The sequence below is a fragment of the Danio aesculapii genome, chromosome 8 (genome assembly GCF_903798145.1).
Source record: "Danio aesculapii chromosome 8, fDanAes4.1, whole genome shotgun sequence".
NCBI lineage: Eukaryota > Metazoa > Chordata > Actinopteri > Cypriniformes > Danionidae > Danio > Danio aesculapii.
The window spans coordinates 27,039,780-27,066,596 of NC_079442.1; the positions used below are offsets into that span (position 1 = coordinate 27,039,780).

The 26,817-nt window shown below is 36.6% G+C and overlaps 1 protein-coding gene across 1 annotated transcript; it reads left to right on the plus strand.

Annotated features, from left to right (window-relative positions):
- sema3b (sema domain, immunoglobulin domain (Ig), short basic domain, secreted, (semaphorin) 3B) lies at positions 1–26,817 on the plus strand. Its single transcript, XM_056463521.1, has 17 exons — positions 1–288; positions 1,842–1,999; positions 4,681–4,743; positions 14,495–14,614; positions 14,726–14,819; positions 15,127–15,246; positions 16,529–16,671; positions 16,765–16,879; positions 16,984–17,053; positions 17,466–17,610; positions 18,859–19,078; positions 19,159–19,247; positions 20,719–20,760; positions 20,882–21,039; positions 21,195–21,250; positions 22,827–22,966; positions 23,150–26,817. The coding sequence occupies exons 1-17, from the start codon at positions 177–179 to the stop codon at positions 23,633–23,635; spliced, it is 2,331 nt and encodes a 776-aa protein (XP_056319496.1). The 5' UTR covers positions 1–176; the 3' UTR covers positions 23,636–26,817.

Genomic DNA, 26,817 nt, shown 5'->3' on the forward strand with positions numbered 1-26,817 from the left:
CAGAGTAAAGAGGAAACTCCACATCTACAGCATCACTGTAACACCAAGCAGGACAACTGCGAGCCGTCACGGCAACAGCTGCCACGACAACCAGCATCCCACTCCACCATCTGTGTGGCAGCTGTCTGCGCTTTTTAACTTAAAGAAGTTTTGGTTCTCCTCCTCCTCCTCAGAAGATGATGATGATGATGATGTGCTGCACACTGGTCCTGTTTGGGCTGATCGGCATCAGCGCTTCATTGAGTGGAAGCTCACAATCCTCACCCCGGATGAAACTGTCTTATAAAGGTAGTGTGCTTTGCAAACTGCTGTTATTTCATTCTCAGTCTCAGTTTTATTTTTTCTGAATTATTATTAATTTTTCGCATAATCAATTTTTTGGATTCAATAGTTTTCCTTTTTTTATTTTCTGGACGTTAATTAATTGGTCAAATACATTTTAGTAATCAAAATTCATGTCCACTTTTGTCCACAGTTATCTACTATTTATGAAGATTTAATCAAAAAAGCCTGTTTTACATTTTCTTCAGATTTAACTACAATTTTATTCTGCTGTTGATCTGAAAATGCTTACCATGCTTTTACATGATAGGACAGCACAGTGACTTAGTGGTTTGCAAAATTACCTGCATGTTCTGCCCGTGTTCTTGAGGGTTTTCTCTGGGTGCTCCAGTTTCCGTAACACACCAAAGACAAGCAGTATAATTGGATAAACTAAATTGGTAGTAGTCCTGGTAAAGCAGAAAAGTGAGTGAAAGTTCCATTACTTGATGATACCTTTTCTCACAAAAAATGACAAAATGCAGATGAAGTGACTCTTTGATTGGTTCTGGAAGTAAAGTTTTGTGTTTATGAGATAGGATTGGCCGACAACATCATAAACACTGTGCCAAACCAAAATACATCGTTCATTTTAGGCATGGGATGATAACAATTTTCAAGGTATACCACGAAATACCAACAAATTTTTTTGTTAAACCATCTCTATGGTTTATAAGATTTTTATTCATGCTTTTTTTGGTTTGTTTGTTTGTTTTTTAACACAACTGTATCTCCAGCAGAAAAGATCTCCAAAAATGCAGTTTTAAATTGTAAAAAAATCTGTGTTTTTAAAACTAATGAAGACAGCAGAAGTCAATGATTCATTTGAATTATTTAGGCTGACATGTTTACTGCTCCAAAATATTGTAAATGTTTCTCAAATTTAATGTGTTGTTGTTGTTTTTTACCCAGACATTTAAAAAGAACATATTTTAGAGCAGTAATCACAAAACTGTGACACCGTGATATTTTTATCCAAGCTTATTATACCGTAAGAATCTTATACCGGCCCATGCCTAATTCACTTGCCCCTTTCACACATACAGACTTTCTGGAAAATTACCGGTAAGTTGCAGTGAAGAAGTCATGTGTGAACAGGCCCTTTTTAAAAATTCCAAAATTCTGCTGTGTGCAAATATTTAGTGGTAATGTTGTTACAGTAATTTTATAGCAATTTTACTATATTACTATGAATTAATTATTCACAATGACATGAAGAACATGCAGATCTCATATTTAAATACACTTGTTTGGTTTGATATTAGTCAATAATCCATATTGTGATTTGATTAGTTGTGTACAACACAACTATTACTGCTACTACTTCTGATGAATCATTCATCTAAAATTTGCCAAATTCTCTGAAATTCCACAATATCTAATTCTTTTTTTAATGCTGGATTCTGTGATTCAATCCATGTTTTTTTCATTGTGGATGTCATTGGGGCCTATAAAAGTGCTAAATAAAGCCCTTTTGAAATGTCTGTTTTTAACGCTTTGTTTTTCTGCACATTCTGTAGATCTTCAGCAGTTTAATGGCGTTAAGCGGTTTGACTTGGAGCGCTCATGTTCTTTTGGGGCTCTGCTATTGGACGAGGAGAGGGGGCGACTGTTTGTCGGAGCTCGGAACTTTCTGCTATCTCTCAGTCTCGACAACATCAGCAAACAGGAACAGAAGGTACAGTGCACTTCTTACTCTCTACCTCTTCATTTCCTTCATCCATTATGTAAGAGTGAAAGGAAGCATCTTCTCTTCAGTTTGTCTGTCATCGTCTAATTAAGTTTTAAACAAAGGTGTAACCCTGTCACTCATAACTCATTCGTATACAGGATAAGCACCTGGGGACGATTCAGCAAGAAGTTCTGCCACTTTCTTTTTAAGATTGGCTGACTAGCTACTAGTTATTATAAACGTCCTACAATATACATGTACAGTATATATGGCATAAACTTTTTTTATATATATATATATATATAAATGTATATACTATTAAGATTAGTACGGAAGCATAATATAATAGATATTGATATGTAAATTATATATATTTCATATACAAAAATATTCTACCAATATAATCAAATATTTTATACTACAAAAATATAGTATATAATAGCTATATATAATAACTATAACAAAATATTGTAAATTATATTGTACATGTAACTTTTTTTGTGCTTTACTACCACACATCATATATATAATCCTGAAATGTACATTCGTTAAAGAGCCCCTATTATGCATTATAAAAAGTCATATTTTGGTTTTGGGCGTCTCCAATAACAGGCTGATATGCATGTAAGGTCAAAAAACTCTATCATTGTCTTATAATATGCATTTATTTTTACCTAATTATCACAACGGCTCCCATATGATTCGTTCAGTGATTCATTTGTTCCCAAACCCCTCCTTAGTGCAATGCTAATCTGCGCTGATTTGTCTGATGACCCAGTCTGTTGTGATTGCTCGACTGGGTTCAACGTGAAACAGAGCGAAATGCCCACCACGGCTTATCAACAAGTAGTCAGAGTGCAGAGTATGTGTGAACCCAATGCAGGTGTGCATTAAAGCAATGCAGATTAACACCAGCATACTGCTTTATTCTTAACCATAAGTAAAAACAGTGACACACATTCAGTGTTATTCCACACAGTGGCAAAAGCTAAACTATTTTGAAACCACAAATGCATTTAAATCCGTAAATAAAGTGCCACGCGTCACGTTTTCAATGTGGTTTTAGACACGATATAAGAATATAAACAGTTAACCAGATACAGTACAAGTGGTTACAAGTAACAAAACACAATTAAATACATAAATTGCAAGCTAGAGAAAAGAAATACGCAACCATTTTAATCACACTTACTTACACTTGTGAAATGGAGGAAGAAACTGATCCATGAACTGTACTGTAAAGTTCCTGTTAAGCTCTCACAAAGTCAGACATCAATAGTCTTTTCTGATCCAGCCTTTAACAAACGGCTGACGAATCCCCCGTTGTAAGCATGTAGATTGCTGAAGCACTAGTCAGAAAAATGACAGGAACACAGCACAAGGCTGAGGTATTTTTGCAAAAATGAACTTGACTCTTCACAGCCTCATTTTTGGGTAGAGAAAATAACACTAACTTTCCCTTCAGAGCATAGCATTTCACAATTCAGAGCATAGCATCTACGCGATTTGATTCAACCGAGATCTGCTACAGTGTTTGTGGGCGGGGCCAGGGGGTTAAAATTTCCCAGGTTTTGTGCACGCAGCAAATAGGCGGGGCTAGAGTTCCGTATCAACGTCACGTCGACACGGCTAAAGACTTACTGCGATGATTCATTCGAACTACTATGATTGACTCTTTTATATATGAATCAATAGTTTTATACACTGTGCACTTTCAGATTTAAGCCTTATTTCACTTTACTTAGAGCTGTTACACACTGCATGGAAGGTCATTTTCAAAAGCCCATAATAGGGGCTCTTTAAACATCGTAATAATTGTTTTTAATTTATTAAAATTATTCCAAAAATGTAATTTTAATTTAAAAAAATACTGTACATAATATCTGTTGTTGCAATGCTTATCATGTGAAAATGTTGTACATTATATTGTACATGTGTATATTGCACACTGACTTTTTTGTACTTTACTTACTACCCATCATATATAATCTTGAAATATATATTCACTAAACATTTTATTTAAAATTTTATTTGATTTATCCTACAATTATTCCAAAAAATATTAATAAATGTAGGGTGTGTACTACTTATAAATACAAAATATTAACATAATTGAAACAGAAAACTGTAGTAAGAAGTGTAATTCTTTATTTGTGTGTGAATGCAACGCCTGTTTATGTCCCTCCTTTAATCCCTCTAATATTATTTTTATGCATTATACGTTTACTGTATTTTAATGAAATAGCACATAGCCAAACTTTCCCTGGTTTAAACTATTAACAAGTGAAATGATCACACAATTAGATGTTTTATAACCCATTTTTGAACCAATTTCATGGGGTTAGATTGCATCTGCTTTTGCGAGAGAAACAGTGAGAAAGCTTCAGCATTTATCATGTGTAAAGTTAATCAGCCTTTAAAGTCACGCCAGATGATTAACGGTGGTTCAGGCCAACATGCCGATGACAGAATGATGGATTTTTATTTCTTCAGGAAGGAAAGAGAAGGAATGACGAGTGAGAGTTGTCGGTCACTGCGTTCTGGCTCTAGACACACACAGGTGTGGTTTAAGGCTGGATGTGTCCGGATGTGTGTGCATGAGAGAATGTCCCTCAAGCTAGTGAACACGTCTAACCCTGCAGTGTCCAAAATTTCTGCTCACCTCTGAACTCTTCTGTCTTTCTCAGATTTACTGGCCAGCGCCTGTCGACTGGAGAGAAGAGTGCAACTGGGCCGGGAAAGACATCAATGTAAGTGTCTGCAATAATCAGATCTTGTGGTCACCAACATGCCCTGGTTTACACACTTATCAGGACCATCTCTTCTATGAGCTGTTTACACACAAACACACACTCGGGCAATTAGCACTGTTATCACAAGCAGCTCTCCCAATCGGCTCCATCATTTACAGATGCAAACCAGTGTTGAGCCAAAGTTATCTGTCAGGAATCCAGGGTGCAATGAACTTAGATACTAAATGTTCTTTAAAAGATTTGTTTTTCATGAATATATGCGGAAATGATTTTATGTGATGTAATAAAACTAATTACAGTATAAAGTTTTCATGATTATTTTAATTATTAATGGTAATATTATAAAGTGTTAATTAAAAAAAATTTGTATGTGCTTAAGTGCTGCACAAAATATAGTTTCAGCATTGATATTGCAATATGCACATCTATAATAGTTACATCGCAGGATCTGCAATGTTGAGTCTGAATTATAGTTGACCAGGAGCCACAGAATTGTATTTATTTACTGTATTTATATTACAAAAAATAGGGCAACTGTCTTGTTTCTAGTCCAAATATCTACATTTCAAAGCGAAAACAAGATTCATTTACTTGCCTCGCTGGCAGATCATTTTGCTTGTTTTAAGGAAAAACTCTTAATTTTGACTTAGTTCTACTGAAGTTGAAAACGAAACAGTATTTTTACTTGATGTAAGAATTTGTAGATATTTGGGCTAGAAACAAGACAAAACTAAGTATGGAAGAACATTTTTTGCATTGTGATTACTCAATTGCTGTACCTGAAAACTGTTTGACTCCCCAGAAAACCGTCACATAGTTCTATTCAAACCGTCTTTTAAAACTGTATTCATATCACAATATGGTGGCGCAGTGGGTAGCGCTGTCACCTCACAGCAAGAAGGTCACTGGTTTGAGTCCAGGCTGGGTCAGTGGGTTTCCTCCGGGTGCTCCGGTTTCCCCCACAGTCCAAAGACTGCACTATAGGTGAAAAGGGTAAGCTAAATTGTCTGTAGTGTATGTCCTGGTCCTCCAGGTTGGGGGTTGAGCATTGGGCTAACGACCCACCTCATAAAAATTAAATATTACGAAACACCAACATGGTGTGGCTAAATATCAGCTTCGATATATATATATATATATATATATATATATATATATATATATATATATATATATATATATATATATATATATATATATATATATATTTTTTTTTTTTTTTTTTTTTTTTTTTTTACATATGTTGGTAGATTTTTTTTGGGTATATCACTATACTAAATTATTACTATATTGTCATATTTATATTTAAATAGTGCCCAAAATGTCATAAAGAATCATGTGACACTAAAGACTGGAGTAATAATGCTGAAATCCTGCTTTTCCATCACATGAATATAACTCATTTTAAAATATCTTAAAATATAAAACAAATATATACAGTTATTACAGTATCAGATAATTGTCTGATAAGTGCAACCTTGTTAAGCATTACAGACTTTTTGTTATAAAGATTAGCATGTCTTAATGACCCTTCAATATTCAATTGTTTATACTAAGTTTTTCTCATTTAGCCTAAATTCACTTAAAAAGACTTAGAAAGCCTTAGAAAAATGATCATTTACGAAAAGAATTTCAATGGCTTTTGCATCTGTCCTCTTCAAATATATTTGGGGAATTTGTACAGAACATTATATATCAAACTTATTGTAAGTGTTGTTTACTATTTTACAGTTTAATAATAATAATTTAATAATTGTGTGTTGTGACACAACAAAGGGTCATAGTTATTGTAAGTTGTATTGTGTATGTTTTATCTGGTGTGTTAAGCGGATATGTGTGGGATGTTTCTTGGACACTCTGTCTTTATTTTAAAGGGTGTGCAAGATTGTGCAACTTCAAAATGTGTGTGTGCGTGTGTGTGTGTGTGTTTGGGTTCATTCTGCGGTGGGTAACAGACTGAAGTCAGCTGACAATAAGATCTGTCACACACACACACAGAGAGACACATACTTTGTTCAGTGCGCTGACCTGTGAGTTGACCCTCATTACATGTAGGTGTGTACAGGACGGCAGGGACAAACCAGACCTCCATGAATAAGACTTAAGATTTTCCCTAAGACTCTCCCCCTGACCTTTCACTTTCTCCTTTGTTCTGTCCCTCAGTCTGATCTCCTGATTTCATATTCAGTATTGTTTTCATTTGACTATATTCCCTTTATCTCAGTCTCTGTCTTTCAGTGCTTTATGTTCTACCTCTTATGTCTTACGGTCTCTGTCATACAAGCACAGTTCAAAGTGACCACATCTGTTAAAGTTCAGCCCAAAAATTCACATGTTAATTTACTCATCCTCAGCTCATCCAAGGTGCAGGTCATTTTCTTCCCTCAGTTAAATCATCATCATCATCTAAATTTTTTTAGATGAAACACTGATTATTTATTAAATGAAAGGCTATTAGCACTGTGTGAGTTGAAAAAGCACTTACAGCACAACCAAATTAGGATCTATGGCTCTTGACAATGCAGTGAGGTCTGGTGATGTAGTGTGATCATACGGCCTCTTTTATTCCAGACATGTCTTCATTTTGGGAAAAATGCATTTCGATTTAGAAATCTCCTAAAAGTCTGGGATTCTACCTTTGCTTTTTACAATCTTCATTAATTATTTGGATTTTTGCACAACATTTACATTTCTCTTTTGGCCACGCCTTGTTGCACACCACCATTGGTCGGTTATGTACATATGCAAACATTAGCCAGTGCGTCTCAATCCCTCAGCACTTCATAACAGACGAGAGAGGGAGCAGCAGCTTTTACCTGCTAGTGTGCACAGTGGTTTCCTGAGTAGCGTAAAAGTGAAATGGTTATTCTTTTAGCAGGTATTTTATTTTACTTAACCTATTAAATAGAAAACGGTCACCCTATTTGAAGCAACTCGATCTCTGCTAGAAACATAACATTATTTAGAATGTAATTTCATTTAATCCATTGTCCTTAATTACAGTATGTGACACAAGGCTCCAAATTGTCGTCAATATCTGTCATGAATACACCACAGTGTATTGTCAGGACCCACAAATTAATTTTGTTTTGCCTGTATATATTCTTTTTGCCAAAAGCTGCTTTGAAAATAACATTTAATGTGGTCCTTATGTGTGTACTCTTGAGAGTCACTGTGTATGAATCACAGAAGTATGTGTCAGAGAAGTTAGAGAACCAAATCAGTTGTATTTGTGAATGAATCTTTTAGGGTTCTTTCACACCTAGACTTTTGTTTTGGAACCTGTCTCGTTTGCCCAGCGCAGTTCGTTTGGCATATATGAAACCCGCAATCGCGCTCAGATCTGTGCCAAATCAATTGGTCTGAGATCACCTGAATGAGGTGGTCTCAGCTCAATTCAAACAAACTCTGGAGCGGATCGATTGTAGTGAGAAAGCAAAACAAACTAACGAACCAGACTATGTCACAGTGTATTATGGTTGTGTAATAGCCATATATACGGCTACATGAAGAGAGAATTATATGTATGGTGGGATGCCATTCCTTCCGGTGAATGTGTGTTTCATGTCGAATACGAAAATGAAAGCATGCCAAAATGTCAACGAGAGCTGTTTAACTGTTAGGAAAATTGACCAAAATGACCATCTGATCATTTTTCCATATTTTAATCTTATAATATTTTGTATTAGGCACATTGTTTTGTTCCTTTCTGCACTGACACCTAAAAAAAAAGAGTCTCGGTTCATCTTTTATTTCTATCTCACCTATAATGCAAATGCAAAGGTTTATTAACTGATTGATTGATTCAATAGATCGATTTTTAGAAAACTTGACAACTGAAATGAGGCTATGCATGAGAAAGTCTCACCACTCTGATTTATAACTATCTGGTGAAGATGTCTGTGGGTGTCAAAATTAAAGTGCACCTTTTCACTTATAATGTCTTATTGCTTATCACCATAAATTAAAATAACAACATGACAGCTGAGCGGAATCCGTGGAACTCTGAAAAATAAACCCTGAAACTGACCAATGCGAGGAGAGTTTACTCACACATGACTTGTTTTAACTATTCTGGTCTGTTTAGAAACTTTGCCATGTAAAAGCAAACCGCACTGAGAACAAAAATAAACATTGGAACAATTTTAATGCCTGTTTCGGAACAAAACAATCGATCTACAGGTGTGAAAGCACCCTAAGTCTGATTTTTTTGATTCTGATCAACATCATCAGCATGAATCATGCTAACTGAATCTTATCAGATTAAATTCAGTGAACTGATCCCACTTCAGTTTATGTGTGAACAGCATAGTGGAGAGGAAGAGTATCTGTTATAATCATTTAAGGAGTTAAATCTAAAATTATAATGTTTTTAAAAATCTGTGCTTTATTTTTAAAGGCGATTTAGGATAGTTGTGGAGAATCACACAGTGATCAGGCTAATAAAAGGTCAAAGTTGAAAGTTCACTGCACGTGTATCAGCAGGAAATTGACACACATATACAGCTTATTCCTCCTGAGACACATTGTTCATTTTAAAGCTCTTTTTCTTTTGTTCTGCGCTCTGTCTCTTTCTTTCTCTGTCTTTCTTTCTGTCTTTTTTTTTCTTTTCTCGTGGGCTCACTTCAAAGAGCCCATCAGCACACACACACACACACACACACACACATATATACGCATGCTCACACACACTCATAGCACGTCCTTTCCTTATTGAGGGCTGTTAAGCTCTCGAAACAGAAGTCTTAGTGTGTGTGTGTGTGTGTGTATGAGAGGTAGAGAGAAAGGCAGAGACCCCTTCCTGTATAAACACAGTTTGTCAGCAACTTAATTGGTCTTCGATGATTCTATTCCGCCACCCCCACCATACAACACACACATACACACTCACTCTTCACAGGGTGCGTTAAGCTCAAAGAGAGGTCTTTGTTCTCCACAAGCCCCTGTATGTGTGTGTCTGTGTGCAGGGTTTAAGCATGGCAGGAGGGCACATGTCAATCACATCTTTCTGCAGAGGTAGCAGAGAGGTTACAAAACACATACTCACCCATTTTATTCTAGAATGATTATGCTGCCAACTAAAGCCAAAAGTATGCTTTGTTTTTTATGGCTCAGGTACACTTCCAAAAATAAAGGTACATGAGCTGTCACTGGGGTGGTACCTTTTCAAAAGATACTCATTTGTACTTAAAGGGTCCATATTGGTACCTCAAAATTATTTATTAGTACCTACAAATTTTAAGAGGAACACTTACATACTTTTTAGGTACTAATGTGTAGCGTTGAGGTATTTAATATGGACCTTTTAGGTACAAATTTGTACTTTTTGAAAAGGTACCACCCTAGTGACAGCTCGTGTACCTTTATTTCTGAGAGTGTAAAGTACAGCGCATATGGTGAATATTTCATGATCAGTATATGTAGCCTGATTTTTCTAACTGTGTGTATAATGTACGCACGTGCTTTGAATTGATATTTGATTTATAGTACTTAGTCCACAAGGTGGCAACACTGAACAACCCGGAAAATCATCCAGGGGGATTTTACTTCCTGGAGATCAAGCCTGGTGGATAGTTTGTCTGTAATTGTGTTCCTAAAACTACCCAATGTAAAAGCCCTCTAAACAGGCAGAACAAGAACAATAAAGAATTACTGAAGAAGCAAAAAAACAGTAGATGTCCATGTTGATGATTGCATGTGTGAGGGGATTAAAAGATCTTTAAAAATATATAGGTGTGATTTACTCTTATCTCCTCACAAAATCTAACTTCAGTAACAAAGTCGAAACAACAATGGGAAAGTGAACTTGAGTTGATTCTTTCAGAGGAAATTTGGCAAGACATAGTAAAAATGAGATTCACTCAACTTCAATTTGTTTTTGACATACAATTATTCAGTTTAAAGTGGTCCATCGCCTACATTTGACAAAAGCTAAATTTGCTAAATTTTCACCAACTATTAATCGTCTTATATTGCTCAAATGGAAGGACAATTTTTTTTCAACTTTTAATCATTGGAATAGGGATCTTATGTACCATCTTACAATGGAGAGGATTTGGTACTCCACCAAAGGTTGCAGTCAAAAAAAATTATCTTATTTGACAGCTAGTGCTGGCATATAGGGCAAATGGATACAAACGTAATATTTGCAGTTTCACTGTTGTTTATTTGTTTATATATATTTTTTCACAGTATGTCTGATAATGTTTTTTTCCTCTGGAGAAAGTCTTATTTGTTTTATTTCGATTTAAATATAAAAACAGTTTTTCATTTTTTAAAAAACATTTTAAGGTCGGTATTATTAGCCCCTCATATTTTTTTCGATAGTCTACAGAACAAACCATCGTTATACAATAACTTGCCTAATTATCCTAAACTGCCTAGTTAACCTAATTAAACAAGTTAAGCCTTTAAATGTCACTTTAAGCTGTATAGAAGTGTCTTGAAAAATATCTAGTGATATATTATTTACTGTCATCATGGCAAAGATAATTTTTCTCTGTTTTTCAAATATTTTTAAAATTATTGTTTTACTGAGCAAAATGTTAATAATAAAATCTGAAAAAGATCTTTAAATAAGTACTGAGGCACATTATTAATCATAACTTCTAGACAGAAAAACTGCAAATGTTTAACATTAATCTCTTTCTAGTGCTCATCTGTTGCGCACCTGTGAGCACCTTCTGGTTCTACTTGATAAGACCAAGTCTGAGCTGGATTCAAACTGGCTTTCAAGAGTTCACACTTAGCTGATGTAAATGCGTGTTTGGCATACTGTCCCAGGAGAGAACCCTGAGCTTGGAGGAGTCTGGGCTCAGGTATATCTTGAGAACTCCCCTGTTATTTAGCTATTGAAAAATGGGAAGGAGTCGGGGTGGATGGGGGGGATTTTTCAAAAAACGAAGATGAGGTAAGGAGAGCAGACTATTTATGTGCATTTGAATTCATCTACTTGGTTGGTCATGTGATTGTTAATGTGATACCAGCCGTGGTCAATCATAAGATCCTCTCGAAATTGGTTTAGAAAACATCACCAGTTGGAAGGATTACCTTTATTAGGATAGGACAGTACAGATTACAGACAGGAAAACATTGGGAGCAGAGAGAGAGAGAGGGGAAGAATCGGCAAAGGACCTCAAGGTGGGAATCAGACTCAGGTCAACATGAGCACCTCATTGCTATATGTTGGTGCACTTAACCACTAGACTATTGGCGGCGACAAGACTGCAGCCTTTAATGTGTTTCTTTAGAAGAGGGGAGTGAGGTTTACTCACACAGCTTTTAGTAGCTCCATTTACTCATCCCTATAAACCTCAGTCCCATCCGGGTCATCACACTTCTGGTTGTACTTGACCCTCTCTAAGTGGGATTTGAACTGGCAATACAAGCATGGGAGGTGGGTTAATTAACAATGATGTTAAGACTGACGCTTTTGCCATCTGTTTGTGCCCCATATTAGATCAAATGAATATAGGTTAGTTATATAGCTCTTGCCTCGACAGTAACAAATTCTGTCAAATAGAAGTATACATTTGCCAAAATATAGCTTAAGATACCTTTTTGGGGAGGTAATGGTATCCTCCCAGAATGCACTGTGATGGTAAGTCAAATATGGTGGGTGAATTGCAGATTATATATCTACTGCATTCAGGGCCAAAATATAACATCGACTTGTGCAATGCATACTAAGGGAAGATTGATTCAAATAATTTTGATCTGAAACTCATAAGGATGGTCTTTTATGGGACAGGGGATCAGTGTCACATTGTCCACAGAAATTTAAAGGAGAAGTGTCTAATGTTTGAAGTTGAGTGTGTGTGTTTCTTGAGCACATTTAAACAGATGTTCAGTTCAGGGTTCAAACTGCTGGTGAAAGCCCACGGTTAGTCAGAGAGAAAAGATGGAGTGAGGCATAATCCCAGTCCAAACAACATCTGCTACTGAAACTGAAGAGACCCTCAGAAAAAGACCCTCCTTTTTTCTCTTCTTTTCTCTGGATGTTTCATCTCATCTCAACTCTTCTCCAAACTCTGTCTCCACCAGTTTTATCCTTTCTCTCCTCTCTCTTCTTGACTAGACTTACTCTGCTCTCATCTTTTCATCATGTCCATCTAAAGTTGTCTCTTTTCCACTCTTCTCAAGGCATCTCAACTTTGGTCTTCTCATATTGTCTTTGTGTCTTATTATTTCGACTTAATTAATCTGGTCTCACTCATGGTCATCTTGACATGCTTCTTTTCTTGTTGTCTTTGGACATCTTGCTTTTGGTTGTCTCTTCTTGACTTTACTTACTCTGGTCTCCTCTTTAGTTTTTTCACCGTGTCCATCTAAAGTTGTCTCTTCTCCTCTCTTCTCAAGGCATATCAACTTTGGTCTTCTCATCTTGTCTCCACCATTTTATCATTTCTCTCATCTTCTCTTCTTAACTAGACTTACTCTGCTCTCATCTTTTCATCTTGTCCATCTAAAGTTGTCTCTTTTCCACTCTTCTCAAGGCATCTCAACTTTGGTCTTCTCATATTGTCTTTGCGTCTTATTATTTCGACTTAATTAATCTGGTCTCACTCATGGCCGTCTTGACGGGTTTCTTTTCTTGTTGTCTTTGGACATCTTGTCTCTGGTTGTCTTTTCTTGACTAGACTTACTCTGGTCTCATCATTTCATTGTGTCCATCTAAAGTTGTCTCTTTTCCACTCTCTTCTCAAGGCATCTCAACTTTGGTTTTCTTATATTGTCTTTGCATCTTAACATTTCTACTTGATTAATCTGGTCTCACTTATGGTCATCTTGACATGCTACTTGTTGTCTTTAGACATCTTGTCTCTGGTTGTCTCTTCTTGACTTGACTTACTCTGGTCTTGTCTTTAGTTTTATCATCGTGTCCATTTAAAGTTGAACTTTGGTCTTCTCATCTTGTCTCCACCAGTTTTATCCATTCTCTCCTCTTCTATGTTTGTCCCACCTTGTCTTTTTTCTTGTTCTTTTTGGTAAAATTGTTGCTTGTCTCCTCTTGAATTATTTCTGGTGGTCTAATTGTTGTTCTTCACATTTCATGTTGTCTTGTCTCTTTAAGTTCTCGTCTAGTTTCTACTTTTGCTGACCATTGACATGTCATCTTACTGTCCTCTTGTCTAATCTCATCCCAGATCTTCTCTGGTTATCTCTCACTCATAATCTCTTCGTCTAATCTTTCCTTTTTACTTCCCATGCCATCTCTTCTCATCTCATGTTGTCTTTTCTGTTCCACATTCCTCTGTTTGGCTTCATCCCTGCATCCTCTCTGTCTACCCTGGAATCCGGATGTTCCCGCTCCCACATGTTGTCGTAGTGATTCCCAGCTCTCTGGGAAATGTGACACGCTCCAGTGAGCACATTCACAAAGGAAAAGAGAAACAGAGAGACTATAGGTGTCCTTGTGTGTAAGTGTCAATTGGAAGTGTCTTTGTTGTCATGCGTCAAAGAGAAAGTGCGAGAGATTACAGATAGATCCGGGATCACAGCATGCATGGAAAGGTCAGCACTCATGTCGTCAAGGATACATAATATAATGATGTTTAATTTCTGATTTGCCTTGTAAGAGATCCCTTAAGAGATAACTCATATGTGTGTATGTTTTTGTTTCTGTATGTTTGGTCACTGATAGTCAATCCAGATGGTGACAGTCTCTCTTTCTCTGACAGATGAACTGGGGAAAGCATTTAAATTATGTCCTTCATAAAACTGATTTGTGCATGTGTGTGTGTTGCAGACGGATTGTGTAAACTACGTGAAAGTGCTCCACCACTATAATCGAACTCACCTGTATGCCTGTGGTACAGGGGCTTTCCACCCCACCTGTGCTTATGTGGAGGTGGGACAGAAGATTGAGGTACATTTGTGTGTTTGGATGTACTGTATATGATTGAGTTTGTGTGAACTCTAACCTTGTTTTGTTTGTGAATGGCCAAATACAATGCTAAATTTTGCTTTTGCTTCACAGGATCATGTGTTTAGAATTGATCCCTCTCTCGTAGAAGATGGAAAAGGAAAGAGTCCGTATGACCCACGCCACACATCAGCTTCTGTTCTGATTGGTAAGATGCCACCCTTTATCTTTCTATTTTTCATGTTAACAATCCAGCAAGCATTTTTTGTGTTTAAAAGACATCTAATAGACCAAACATAGACATCTTGGCTAAAACTAAAGTGAATTTGATCAGTGAGAATCTAATAGACGAATAAATAATAGCCAAAAATAGACTAGTCGTCTGATAGACAGGAATCAATGACTAGACGTCAAGTCTTTCTAGATTGTTTATTTGATGACTAAACAAAAAATTGCTTGGTGGAAATCCTGATACATTATGACCAATCACTAATGATCTCTCTGTCATCATGTAGGTGATGAGCTTTATGCAGGCGTGGCCACTGATTTGATGGGACGGGACTTCACAATCTTTCGCAGTATGGGACAAAAACCCTCAATACGAACTGAACAGCATGATTCTCGGTGGCTCAATGGTGCGTTTGTGCATGAAAGGGTATCTTTTTCTGTTTGTTTATGTCTGTTACAATGACTTGATTCTAAATTACATAATTTTATTTTGTTATTATTCATTAATAATTAATTATTATTATATTATTTATCATTTGTTAATAATATGTACGTATATATAACAATACTGTATCCACTTTGGAATGGTAGGAATAGTAAAAGGAAATTGGTAATGATAAATTAAGCATGCATATGACATATGAATTTTAAATTAGGGTTTGGAAATGTCCTCGAGTCAGGATTCGAACTCGGGACGCCCTGAATTGCTACTGCACCATGTGTCGGCGCGCTAACCACTAGATTATTGCTCTGACAAGTTAGGGTAATACTTTATATATGGGTACATTAATATGCATGTATTTATGCACACATAATATATAATACAACAAGTCATTTCATAATGATTTCTTTGCAAAACATTCACTAAATAAAAGTCAAACTACAAGCTAAAATACATGGTATGGCCTATGGTATTCATTGTATACAGTTAAAATTATGTTGCAACACCAATACATTCATGACACATTTAATTAATTGCAGTTCATAAATATATTTGTTGCTGATGCAGTAGTCATTAATTAATGCTTGGATCATATATTAGAGTGAGAGAGTTGAAGTCAGAATTATGAGCCCCCCTGAATTAATAGCCCCCTCATTATTTTTTTCTCAATTTATGTTTAACGTAGAGAAGATTTTTCTCAACACATTTCTAAACATAATAGTTTTAATATCTCATTTCTAATAACTGACTTATTTTATCTTTACCTTGATGACAGTAATATTTTACTAGATATGCTTCTATACATCTTAAAGTGACATTTAAAGGCTAAACTAGATTAATGCTAAGTACCAGGCAGGTTAGGGTAATTAGGCAAGTTATTGTATAATGATGGTTATACAAAAAAATCTAGCTTAAAGGGGCTATTAATATTGACCTTGAAGTGTTTTTTAAAAATTCATAACTGCTTTTATTCTAGCCGAAATAAAACAAATAAGACTTTCTCCAGAAGAAATAATATTATCAGACATTACTTGCTCTGTTACACATCATTTGGGAAATATTTAAAAAAAAGAAAAGAAATTCAAAGGGGGCTAATAATTCTGACTTCAGCTGTATGTGTGTGTGTGACTTTTATTTTTATTTTCTTTATCTTGCACACCCTTATTTGTCACTGAATCATTCATTTGGATGTTTATCTGTTTTTGTATAAAGACAATAAGCCCTGTGTATGTTGCTGTGTGTTTCAGAGCCCAAGTTTATTGCAGCATTTGGTGTTCCCGAGAGCGATAACCCTGACGACGATAAAGTCTTCTTCTTCTTCAGGGAAACTGCTGTAGAAGCTCAGGGATTCGGAAAGGTTACCTATTCCCGGATTGGTCAGCTCTGCAGGGTTAGCTACCAGTGATTTACCAGGATTGTTTAATTAGTGCCTAATGGCTATTGCTTGTTCATCAGTTTGATTTGTGTTGGTTTTTTGTACCAGAATGATATGGGAGGACAGCGCAGTCTGGTAAACAAGTGGACAACATTTCTAAAGGCTCGTCTTGTGTGTTCTGTACCAGGCAATGATGGCACTGAAACGCATTTTGATGAACTCCGTAAGAAGATGCACAAACACGCACAGACACACTAGAGTTAAATTACGCTGATATTGTACAACTGACAATCCAACTGACAATCTGACCTTTGTCTGGGTCCTCAGGGGACGTTTTCTTACTGCAGACCCGTGACAAAAAGAACCCGCTTATCTACACCGTCTTTACCACCTCCAGGTCAGAGTTCATCTAAGGGTGTGGTTTAAAAGCTTTTAACGTTAAATTCCGTATTGGTTCACTAACCTTCATGTCATGACTTCTTTATTTTGTGAATGAAATATAAAAATCTTAATGTTTGAAAAATGTCAATACAAATAGTTTTTGTGTCATACAGAAATGACTTGATGACACTTTTTTTTTTTTACTTTGGCTTAAAGAATTAAATAATTGTTTAGAAGTATTTTAATTTACTTTATGACATATTTTAAACATAAACATGATAATGTGAAGTCAATTCAGATAAACTGGGCGTTTATGTGAGGACCAAAGTAGGACTAAATATTTGCATTCAGCATTTTTATGATTTTTATTTTTATCTCTCAGTATTGTAACATGTAAACGCATTGTGTGTGTGTTTTGTGTCTTACAGTAGTGTATTCCAAGGATCTGCAGTGTGTCTCTATACCATGAATGACATTCGCAGAGCATTTTTAGGACCTTTTGCCCATAAAGAGGGACCCAATTACCAGTGGATTCCATTCCAGGGTAAAGTGCCGTACCCACGACCAGGCATGGTATGAACAGATGCCCTACATCTCACAACATACACACCTGTAAAAAGTTTCAAAAACCTTTAAGATACTGAACACTACCTGACAAAGGGCTTATTGTCGATGCCAGTTGTAAGAGCTACAAATAATAACTTGACTTCTAGTTGATCATTTGGAAAAATGGCAGAAGGTAAATTTTTCAGATGAATCCTCTGTTAAACGGCATCCCAATCATCACAAATACTGCAGGAGACCTATTGGAACCCGCATGGACACAAGATTCTCATAGAAATTTGTTTGGTGAAGGACAAATCATGGTTTGGGGTAACATTCAGTATGGGGGCCTGTAAGAGATCTGCAGAGTGGATGGCAACATCAACAGCCTGAGGTATCAAGACATTTGTGCTGCCCATTACATTACAAACCACAGGAGAGGGCAAATTTTTCATATCCAGCAGGATAGCGCTCCTTCTCATACTTCAGCCTCCACATCAAAGTTCCTGAAAGCAAAGAAGGTCAAGTTGCTCCAGGATTGGCCAGCTCAGACACCAGATATAAACATTATTGAGCATGTCTGGGGTAAGATGAAGGAGGAGGCACTGAGGATGAATCCAAAGAATCTTGATGAACTCTGGGAGTCCTTTCTTTGCCATTCCAGACTTTATTAATAAGTTATTTAAGTCACTGCAGAGATGTATGGATGCAGTCCTCCAAGCTTATGGGAGTCATACACAATATTAATTAATTTTCCACTGCATCATGACTTTATATTCTATACTCTATATTATTTAATAATGTAAGTGACAAGACTTGTGTCTTAGCAAAGTCAGACCTTACTGTCCTAATTAAATACAAAACAGGACATGATTATAAATAAAATAAACAAAATCATTAGCTGTGCTGCTTTTTGTGTGCAAAATGATTTATGAAAGTTAAAAAATATCAGCATTTATTTAAATAAAAATCTTTTATAAGATTATATATGTCTTTACTTTCACTTTTAACAAATGTATTGCATTATTTTAAATTAATGGTTCATTTTGGAGAAAAAAAACCTGTGTGAATGGTAGTCAAACACACTAAAGCATCAAAATCCTCAGTGCTTTTTCAACCCGTTTGAATGTTAAAGTAAAAGTGTATTTAGATTCATTATTAACTGGTTAAACATTTGAACTTGCTGACCTGTGTAGCCTGGTGATATCATGAGTGGATTGTGTTTCCGGATTCTACAGATATAGTATCTCTCTCTCTCTGTCTCTCCCTCTTCCTCAGTGTCCCAGTAAGACCTTCGGCAGTTTCGAGTCCACCAAAGGTTTTCCTGATAACGTAATCCAGTTTGCACGGCACCATCCGCTAATGTTTAATCCAGTGACTCCTCTGGGTGGCCGACCGCTGTTCCTGCGCACCGGTATCCCATACACCTTCACTCAGATTACTGTAGACAGAGTCAATGCAGCTGATGGACACTATGATGTCATGTTCATTGGCACAGGTACAGTTTTGACTGAAGATTGAGGGAATAGTTGTTGAATACGGCTCAGGTTAAAGTCTCTCTGTGTTTTTTTTCTGCAGATGTGGGCTCTGTGCTGAAGGTGATCTCGGTGCCCAAGGGAACCTGGAGCAACACTGAGCTGCTGCTGGAGGAGCTGCACGTCTTTAAGGTGAATGCAAAAATGAAGATAAAAAAAGTTAAACTAAAACTCAATATAGTGAAGTACTCATGTAGATATACATTGAATTTGTGTCACACTTTTATAGTGTTCTTGTAGTAATAACAGTAAATTATACATATATATTATGTATATACACTACCGTTTAAAAGTTTGGGGTCAGTTTTTTTGTTCATGTTTTTTTATTAAAAATTATTCCGTTTAAGGCTGCATTTATTAAATGTAAAAAAATTGACAATTCGTTAAACTGTTTAAACTGTTAAATATGTTCTTAAAATTGTAAATTTGCTTTCTTATTGTATGTACGTTAAAATGAAATTATTACTCTAATCATTATTGCTTAGCACGATCGCATCACAGCAAGAAGTGATGTCCAAAGACATGCACTATAGGTGAATTGGGCAGGCTAAATTGTCCATAGTGTGTATGTGTGAATGAGTGTGTATGGATGTTTCCCAGTGATGGGTTGCAGCTGGAAGGGCATCTGCTGCATAAAACATATGCTGGATAAGGTGGCGGTTCATTCTGCTGTGGTGACCCCAGATTAATAAAGGGACTAAGCCAAAAAGAAAATGAATGAATGAATGAATGAATGAATGAATGAATGAATATATAGATCCTTAGACTAAAGCATAATCTTAACCCTATAGCAAGAGCATACTTAATTAATTATTATTACTCAGCATTTAATTATACTAAAAGGGCACAATAAAATGAAGTGAATCTGATTATTATTTACAACTTGAGTAGAGACTATGATTAAGAGGATAATATATTTTGTAAAATATATATTATATAATATATACATTTTCTCATCAAGTTTGAAGTTGTGTCTGTACAATATTCATAGCTAACTTTTAGTTTATTTTTGCTTTTTGTTTCCCTTTTTAACTTACACCTCTTCCATTCTGTCAAGTGTTTTCCTTAAAAAAAGACCAAAATTCAAACTTTAGACGTGTGTGCTACAAAGACGAGCCCTAAAAATGTGGTTAACACATCAAATCAAATCACTTTTACTGTCACATCATCAGCATGGGTGCTATGATGAGTGAAAAGCTTAGGTGCTGGCCACAGACAGTGCAAAGTACAATGACATATTCAATTCTATTCAATTCATGTATATTTATTTCACGCTTTTCACAATGTAGATTGTATTAAAGCAGCTTAACATAGTTTTAGTAAAGTCCATACTCCAAAACAAAGCAATATACTATTAACAACGTTGACAATAAATACATAAAAAACAATAAAACGGTGAAAAAGTAATCAAATAAAACCATAAATTGATTATAACTACTGCATGGATATTATTTAATATTTTAAAATAATTTACTATTAGAACCCTTTTAAATAAAATAAAAAACTCAGATATAATACATTTATTTTATTGAAATTAAAATAATATTTTGAGTGATAGTCTTTGCTAATGCAATAACTTAGCATTGTACTCTTCATGTTGCAGGACTCTTCGTCTATTATCAGTATGCAGATTTCCTCCAAACGGGTAAGAATACATCTTTTTTGAGAGGAGGTGAAATGTCAGCTATTTTTAAACGAGATCACAGGAGCACATGAAAGCAGCACATCAGTAAATCAAGCGGTGCTTTTCCTCTGTCTCTATCCAGCAACAGCTGTATGTTGGCTCAGACACAGGTGTTGTCCAGGTGCCGCTGCACCGCTGCAGTATGTACGGTAAAGCCTGTGCTGAGTGCTGTCTGGCTCGAGATCCATACTGCGCCTGGGATGGACACACCTGCACACGATACCTGCCAAACACCAAACGGTACAGATGCACTCATGCAGCATTGGAGTCTTAAATTCTGAGACATTTCCAATATTAGTCTCAGACTGTTAGACCGCACTTGTGTCTCACAGTCAAACCTGATGACGTGTTAAGTTTTTTAATATGCTTGTGTGTGTGTGTTTTCATGCGTGTAGGAGGTTCCGGCGTCAGGATGTGAGGAATGGGGATCCTAATGCCCTCTGCTCAGGAGGTAAAACTGCAGTACCTTCAACAGCCTCAAGGGAGAGACATTTCTCAGTTTTCAGTATTTATTCACAATGGCAAATAAATGTGACTCATAAAAGGGCAGTTAACCCAAAAATAAAAATACTGTCATTCAAACCTGCTTGAGTTTCTTTCTTTTGATGAACACAAATGAAGATATTCTGAAGAATGTTGGAAACTGACTACAATAGTATTTTGGTTTCCTGCTATGGTTGTCAGAAAACGTCTTCTTTTGTGTTTAACTGAAGAAAGAATTTCAGAAGGTTGGAAGATTTTAATTTTAGGGTTAATTATTCCTTTAATGGATGTGTTACAAATGTGCTCATGAATAATGCACTGTTTTTTTCAAAGTTATGGGACAGTAAGATTAAAACAAGGCAAGGAGACATTACTGTTCAAATCTCTGGATTGTTTTGTTTTCTGAATACTTGTATTCAGCAAGGATTTATTAATATGATCAAAGCTGAGAGTAAAGACTTTTACTTTGTTACAGATTTCTGATCCATTAAAATGCATTTTTTTTGGCTTTGTTTTCTAAAGAAATAAACATTCATATGAAAAAAAAGCATCATTGTTTTGCACAAAAGGCGTCACGGTGGCACAGTGGTTAGCACGATCGCCACACAGCAAGAAGTGAAGTCCGAAGACATGCGCTATAGATGAATTGAATAAACTAAGTTGGCCATAGTGTATGTGTTTGAATGAGTATGTGTATGGGTGTTTCCCAGTGTTGGGTTGCAGCTGGAAGGGCATCAGCTGTGTAAAACATATGCTGGATAAGTTGGTTTGTGCATTCCGCTGTGGCGACCCCTGATTAATAAAGGGACTAAGCCGAAAAAGAATGAATGAATGAATATTTTGCACAAAAGCATTAGAAAAATACTGTTATGATGTTAAAAAACTTTATTATTCATAAAAATGACAAACTTTAAAACAGTTATGATTGAATTTACGTGATTAAATGTAAATCTTTTAGAAAGGATCTTGACTTGTATCATTTAAATCAATTTTAGTTAACTTCTCAATTATAATGAAATTTTGTATAAGATTTAAATATTGCCTATTTAGCATTATCTGCCAGTGTATTCAAATAGTTATTGTCTTATTTTTACAATTGCTGCATCTTCTTTGTTTTGTTTTGTACTCTTTAATTTTTTGTTTTACATTAAAACATCTTCAAAGTCTTAAATCAAAAAGATATCAGAATTTTAAAAAACATTTTTTTTTTGCCTAAAACAACACAGAATCTCTGTCAGAAATAGAAATGTAATTGAAACCCAATAGCTTTTCAGACTTGACTGCATAATTTTCATTGAACCAGAAACATACTTCAACACGAAGTACACAAAGTATGTGTTGGTCAGTTTTTCAAAAGGCAGTTTGGTTTCTCTTTTTACTCAAGTATTTATATCTTGGTTTAAGTTGTTTGTACTGGAAAACAAAAGAAAATCTCATTTGACTGAGTCTATGCAGTTCATACAGTATATTTAGTAAACTGTTGCACACACTGCTGATATGAAGAGTAAAATTATGTAACGTTGTTCTGCATGTGGATCCCACAGACCATCAGAAGCAGCGTGTCCTGGAGAAGAGGTTATACGCTGTGGATGGAAGCAGCTCCTTCCTGGAATGTGTCCCGAAATCACTGCAGGCCCAGATTACATGGACCTATCAGAAGCTTCCGGAAAACCCACGGGAGGAGGTGAGAGGCAGGCTAGGGCAGATATGTGGGCTTATTATGAGAAAGACGGATACAGACAGCACTGATAACAGCTGATAAATGTGTGTCTTTGTTTCAATTAATGACTTTCATTTTCTCTCTGCTATCAGTGCCATCGCTACTGAAGCTTGATGCGTTCATTGTGTGTGTGTTTGTGTTTAACAGGTGCGTCTAGATGAGCGTGTTCTGCAAACCGAGCGAGGGTTATTGCTGAGGCGAGCCGTGCGTAGAGACGCTGGTGTGTATCAATGCCACTCCATGGAGCACGGATTCACTCAGACTATCCTGGCCATCACACTGGAGATTTTGCCTTCGGCTGGCTCCGCCCCTTCTGCTGTTAACCCCCGCAGCCCTGCCCACTCACACATCAGTCATGGCCAGTCCACCAATCAAAAGCTGTGGTACAGGGACTTCATGCAGTTGGTGGATCATCCAAACTTAAACACAGTCGACCAGATCTGCGAACAAGTGTGGTCGCGCAAGCACAGCCTATCAGGGAAGAGCCCACCAGATCCAGCCATCGAGGCGCCAGCTCATGATCCGCTGAACTCCAAAAAGTGGAAGCACCTAAAGGAAATGAGGAAGGGCCGAAATCGTCGAACACACGACGGCAAACCTGCATCCAGAGCACCGCGGAGCGCAGGAGAGTAGCGGAGGATGAAACTAAGAGACAGAAAGAACACAAAATAACCACTGGAGGTGGACAGATTCTCACATGACATCTCATTCGGTGACTGTTTATCACCCGTTCTGCTTCTTACGACCCCTGTGACGACACTCTACTGCCTGCTATTAGTCTCTATATACTCTATTGCCCTCATCTCCAGTCTGAAGACTCAATCTAGTGCCCTCACGACCCCAATCCCCATCCCGCCAGCATCTATTACCCCACACTCCATCCAGTTCATCTAAATACTAATACAAACTCAAGAGGTCCTGAACTCTAAAGTAAGTCCTTTTGAATTGTAGCTGGAAGATTGCTTTGATTGGATACTGAAGACATGAGACGTGCATGCGCTGCATCAATCGGTAAACACAAGCTCACACACACGTCCAAGCATAGACACCTGTTTCCATTGGGGTGTTTGTGCAAGGTGCGTTCAGTAGATTAGATTCTTCTCTCACTTTGGCCCCAAAATAGAGAGCGGAGAGACTCCGGACTCACCAGCACCAGATGAACATCAGCACGCCTCTTCTTTCACTGCTTGAAGACTTAAAACACAACATTTCGAACAACTATTTGAACAATGGCAAAGGAGGAAGACTGTACATTGTGATCGGGTAAGGTTGTAGCTGTAAGAATGTTAAAGTGTGTGTTTTTACATGTCATGGAGGCATTAAGAGGTCAGCGAGCTTTATAGTTCTGGCGGGTCTGCAACATAACAAATGTAAATTATTATTAGAGTTGGTGAGTTGTGAATATGACTGAGATGGACACAGCATTAATGAACAGGGGCATTATGACAAATATGAACACTTTTTAGACGCTGTTAGGTCTAAACTCACAACTAACCTGTGGAAATCAACGTGCAGAATAGTTCTGTATATTTGTGTGTCTGTGTAAGTCAGACTTTCCTGCTTTTTATACGGCTCAACTATATATTCACTCAAAAAAAGCAGTCCCAGCAAACAATTTTGTGTTTAATAGACATCTAAACGTAGACAGCTTGGCTAAAACAAGGCTAAACTTGAGCTGTCAGTGAAAATCTAGTTCTGGGCTATTCTTAGATGTCTATTAGACTAGTCGTCAAATAGACAGATTAGATAGACTTTATATGTGTAGTCATTTAATCATGTTTATTTGATGACTAGTCTAGTTTTGGCCTATTCTTTGACATCTATTAGATTTTTTACTGACATCCCAAATTTAGCCGTGTTTTAGCCAAGATGACTATGTTTAGACGTCTATTAGACATGTTTTAAAAACTAAAAGTGCTTGCTGGGTTCTTGCAGCATCCTGTACTGTATCATGACAGTCTATTATGTATGCTAGTACATAATGGGTTAAATCAGAAAACAGATTCGAGGCCATCTTTGAAAACGAGACGAAAAAAATGTCCTTAGCTCTGACAATTCAGATGAATATTTAATATTACACATTTGAAGAGTCTACCCATTTATTTTCATTGACTCTTTCTGGCTTTTGCACATAGCAGTGTTGAATTCGTCAGTAAATGCATGTTTACAAACGTTTGATGCCAAATTTCTTTCTGCAATAGGGGAGTGATTACTACATACTATTACCACAGTAACTAAAATATCCAAGGGGAAAACAATATAGTTAGAGTTGTATAGTTATAGTTTCTAGCTGTGGTAACGATATCCACCACCACAAAAAGAAGAAATATATGTGCTGCGTCCCAATTCACATACTATTCGTCCTAAATAGTATTTGAAAATAGAATTAGTATGTCCCAAATCGTAGTATGTTGATAACACTATGCCAAATGACCCTGAATGTTTTACTATTTCCGGTAAAAAAAAAAATTTATTGTAAAACCATCCATACTTTAACCGCTGATATTACCCACAGTACATTGCGCGTCGGACGTAAATTCGGTTAGAACTAAAAACGCGGGTGAAAAGTGTAAGTAAACTACAAGCATGATGGACGCGCGAGACCAACCCTCAAGTAGAGAGGCTTCGGGAAAGATGTTTGTATGACTTAATTGTATATAAAGACGTGTTTAGATATTAACGTCTGAATGCATAATTATTGAAAGACCTGAGGAGATTTCTCTGCATGAACGACTCACGAATGGGAGATTAACCTGCTGCAGCTTCTCCAATAAGGTAGGAAATGAAATACGACAGAAATGTGGATGATTGACAGGGCTCATAAGTAAGCAACACAACACATCTGTTAATGAGGAAGTAGTGTGTCCCAAAGCTTGCATACTCTTCTGTTACACACTCAAAAGTATATATTTTTCCTTCACAAAAACGTACATACTCTTAGGGCGTTTTATAAGTATGTGAATTGGGACGCAGCAAAAGATGATTAAATGTTGACACCCTGAGCTGTGTGGATTTGGGGCGCCATCTTCTGGCGTTTGTGGGTATTTCGGGTTTCCTGTGTCAGGATGAGGGAAACCTGTCACTGTAAGAATAATCAGTTCTGAATCATTTTCTAAACAGATGTCAGAATGTTTGGAGTGGAGCTGGTGGATTATCGCCTGGTGGTATTTATATCAGTTTTCTAAAAGTTGTACTAAATGGTTATTTTTGCATGACTTAAAACGTCTTGATGAGCGTTTTGTTTAGTTTTTTTACAATGGAAAGACCATGTTTTAAAAACTGTCCTGCGAGATTATCTGGTGTTTCATCGTATATTTATGGCTCGATAAGCTAATGTGTTGTGGTGGTTTGTGATAAAAACTGACCTACATGTGTAATGTCCATTTTGATAGAGGAGACTAGAAGAGCATCCTTGTGTGTATATTTTGAAACTCTTTACACTCTTTTGAGTACATGTTTAAGGCTAACACTCCATTCAAAAGTCACGTTTTGGGTCATTTAAAAATCATTCGAACAGCAATTTCCATTCATCTGATCTTTCTACAATACTTTCGTGACGCTTCTCAGTTTCTGGGAGACAGCGGATGTGTGTGTGTATATGTGTGTCATTGTGAGAGAGGCTCTGTGTGTGCGTGTGTGTGTTTCTGACATTAAATATTCAGATTTCTGTACATGGGGAAAAGCGTTTCATTTTGTGGACAAGTCAAAGGTCAAAGGCCAAAGTTGACGTGAACACTGTATTACTTCCTGCTCTGTGGATTGTTGCATCAGACTGTAAATGATTAACACATTAAAATATACAGTTGCAGATGTAC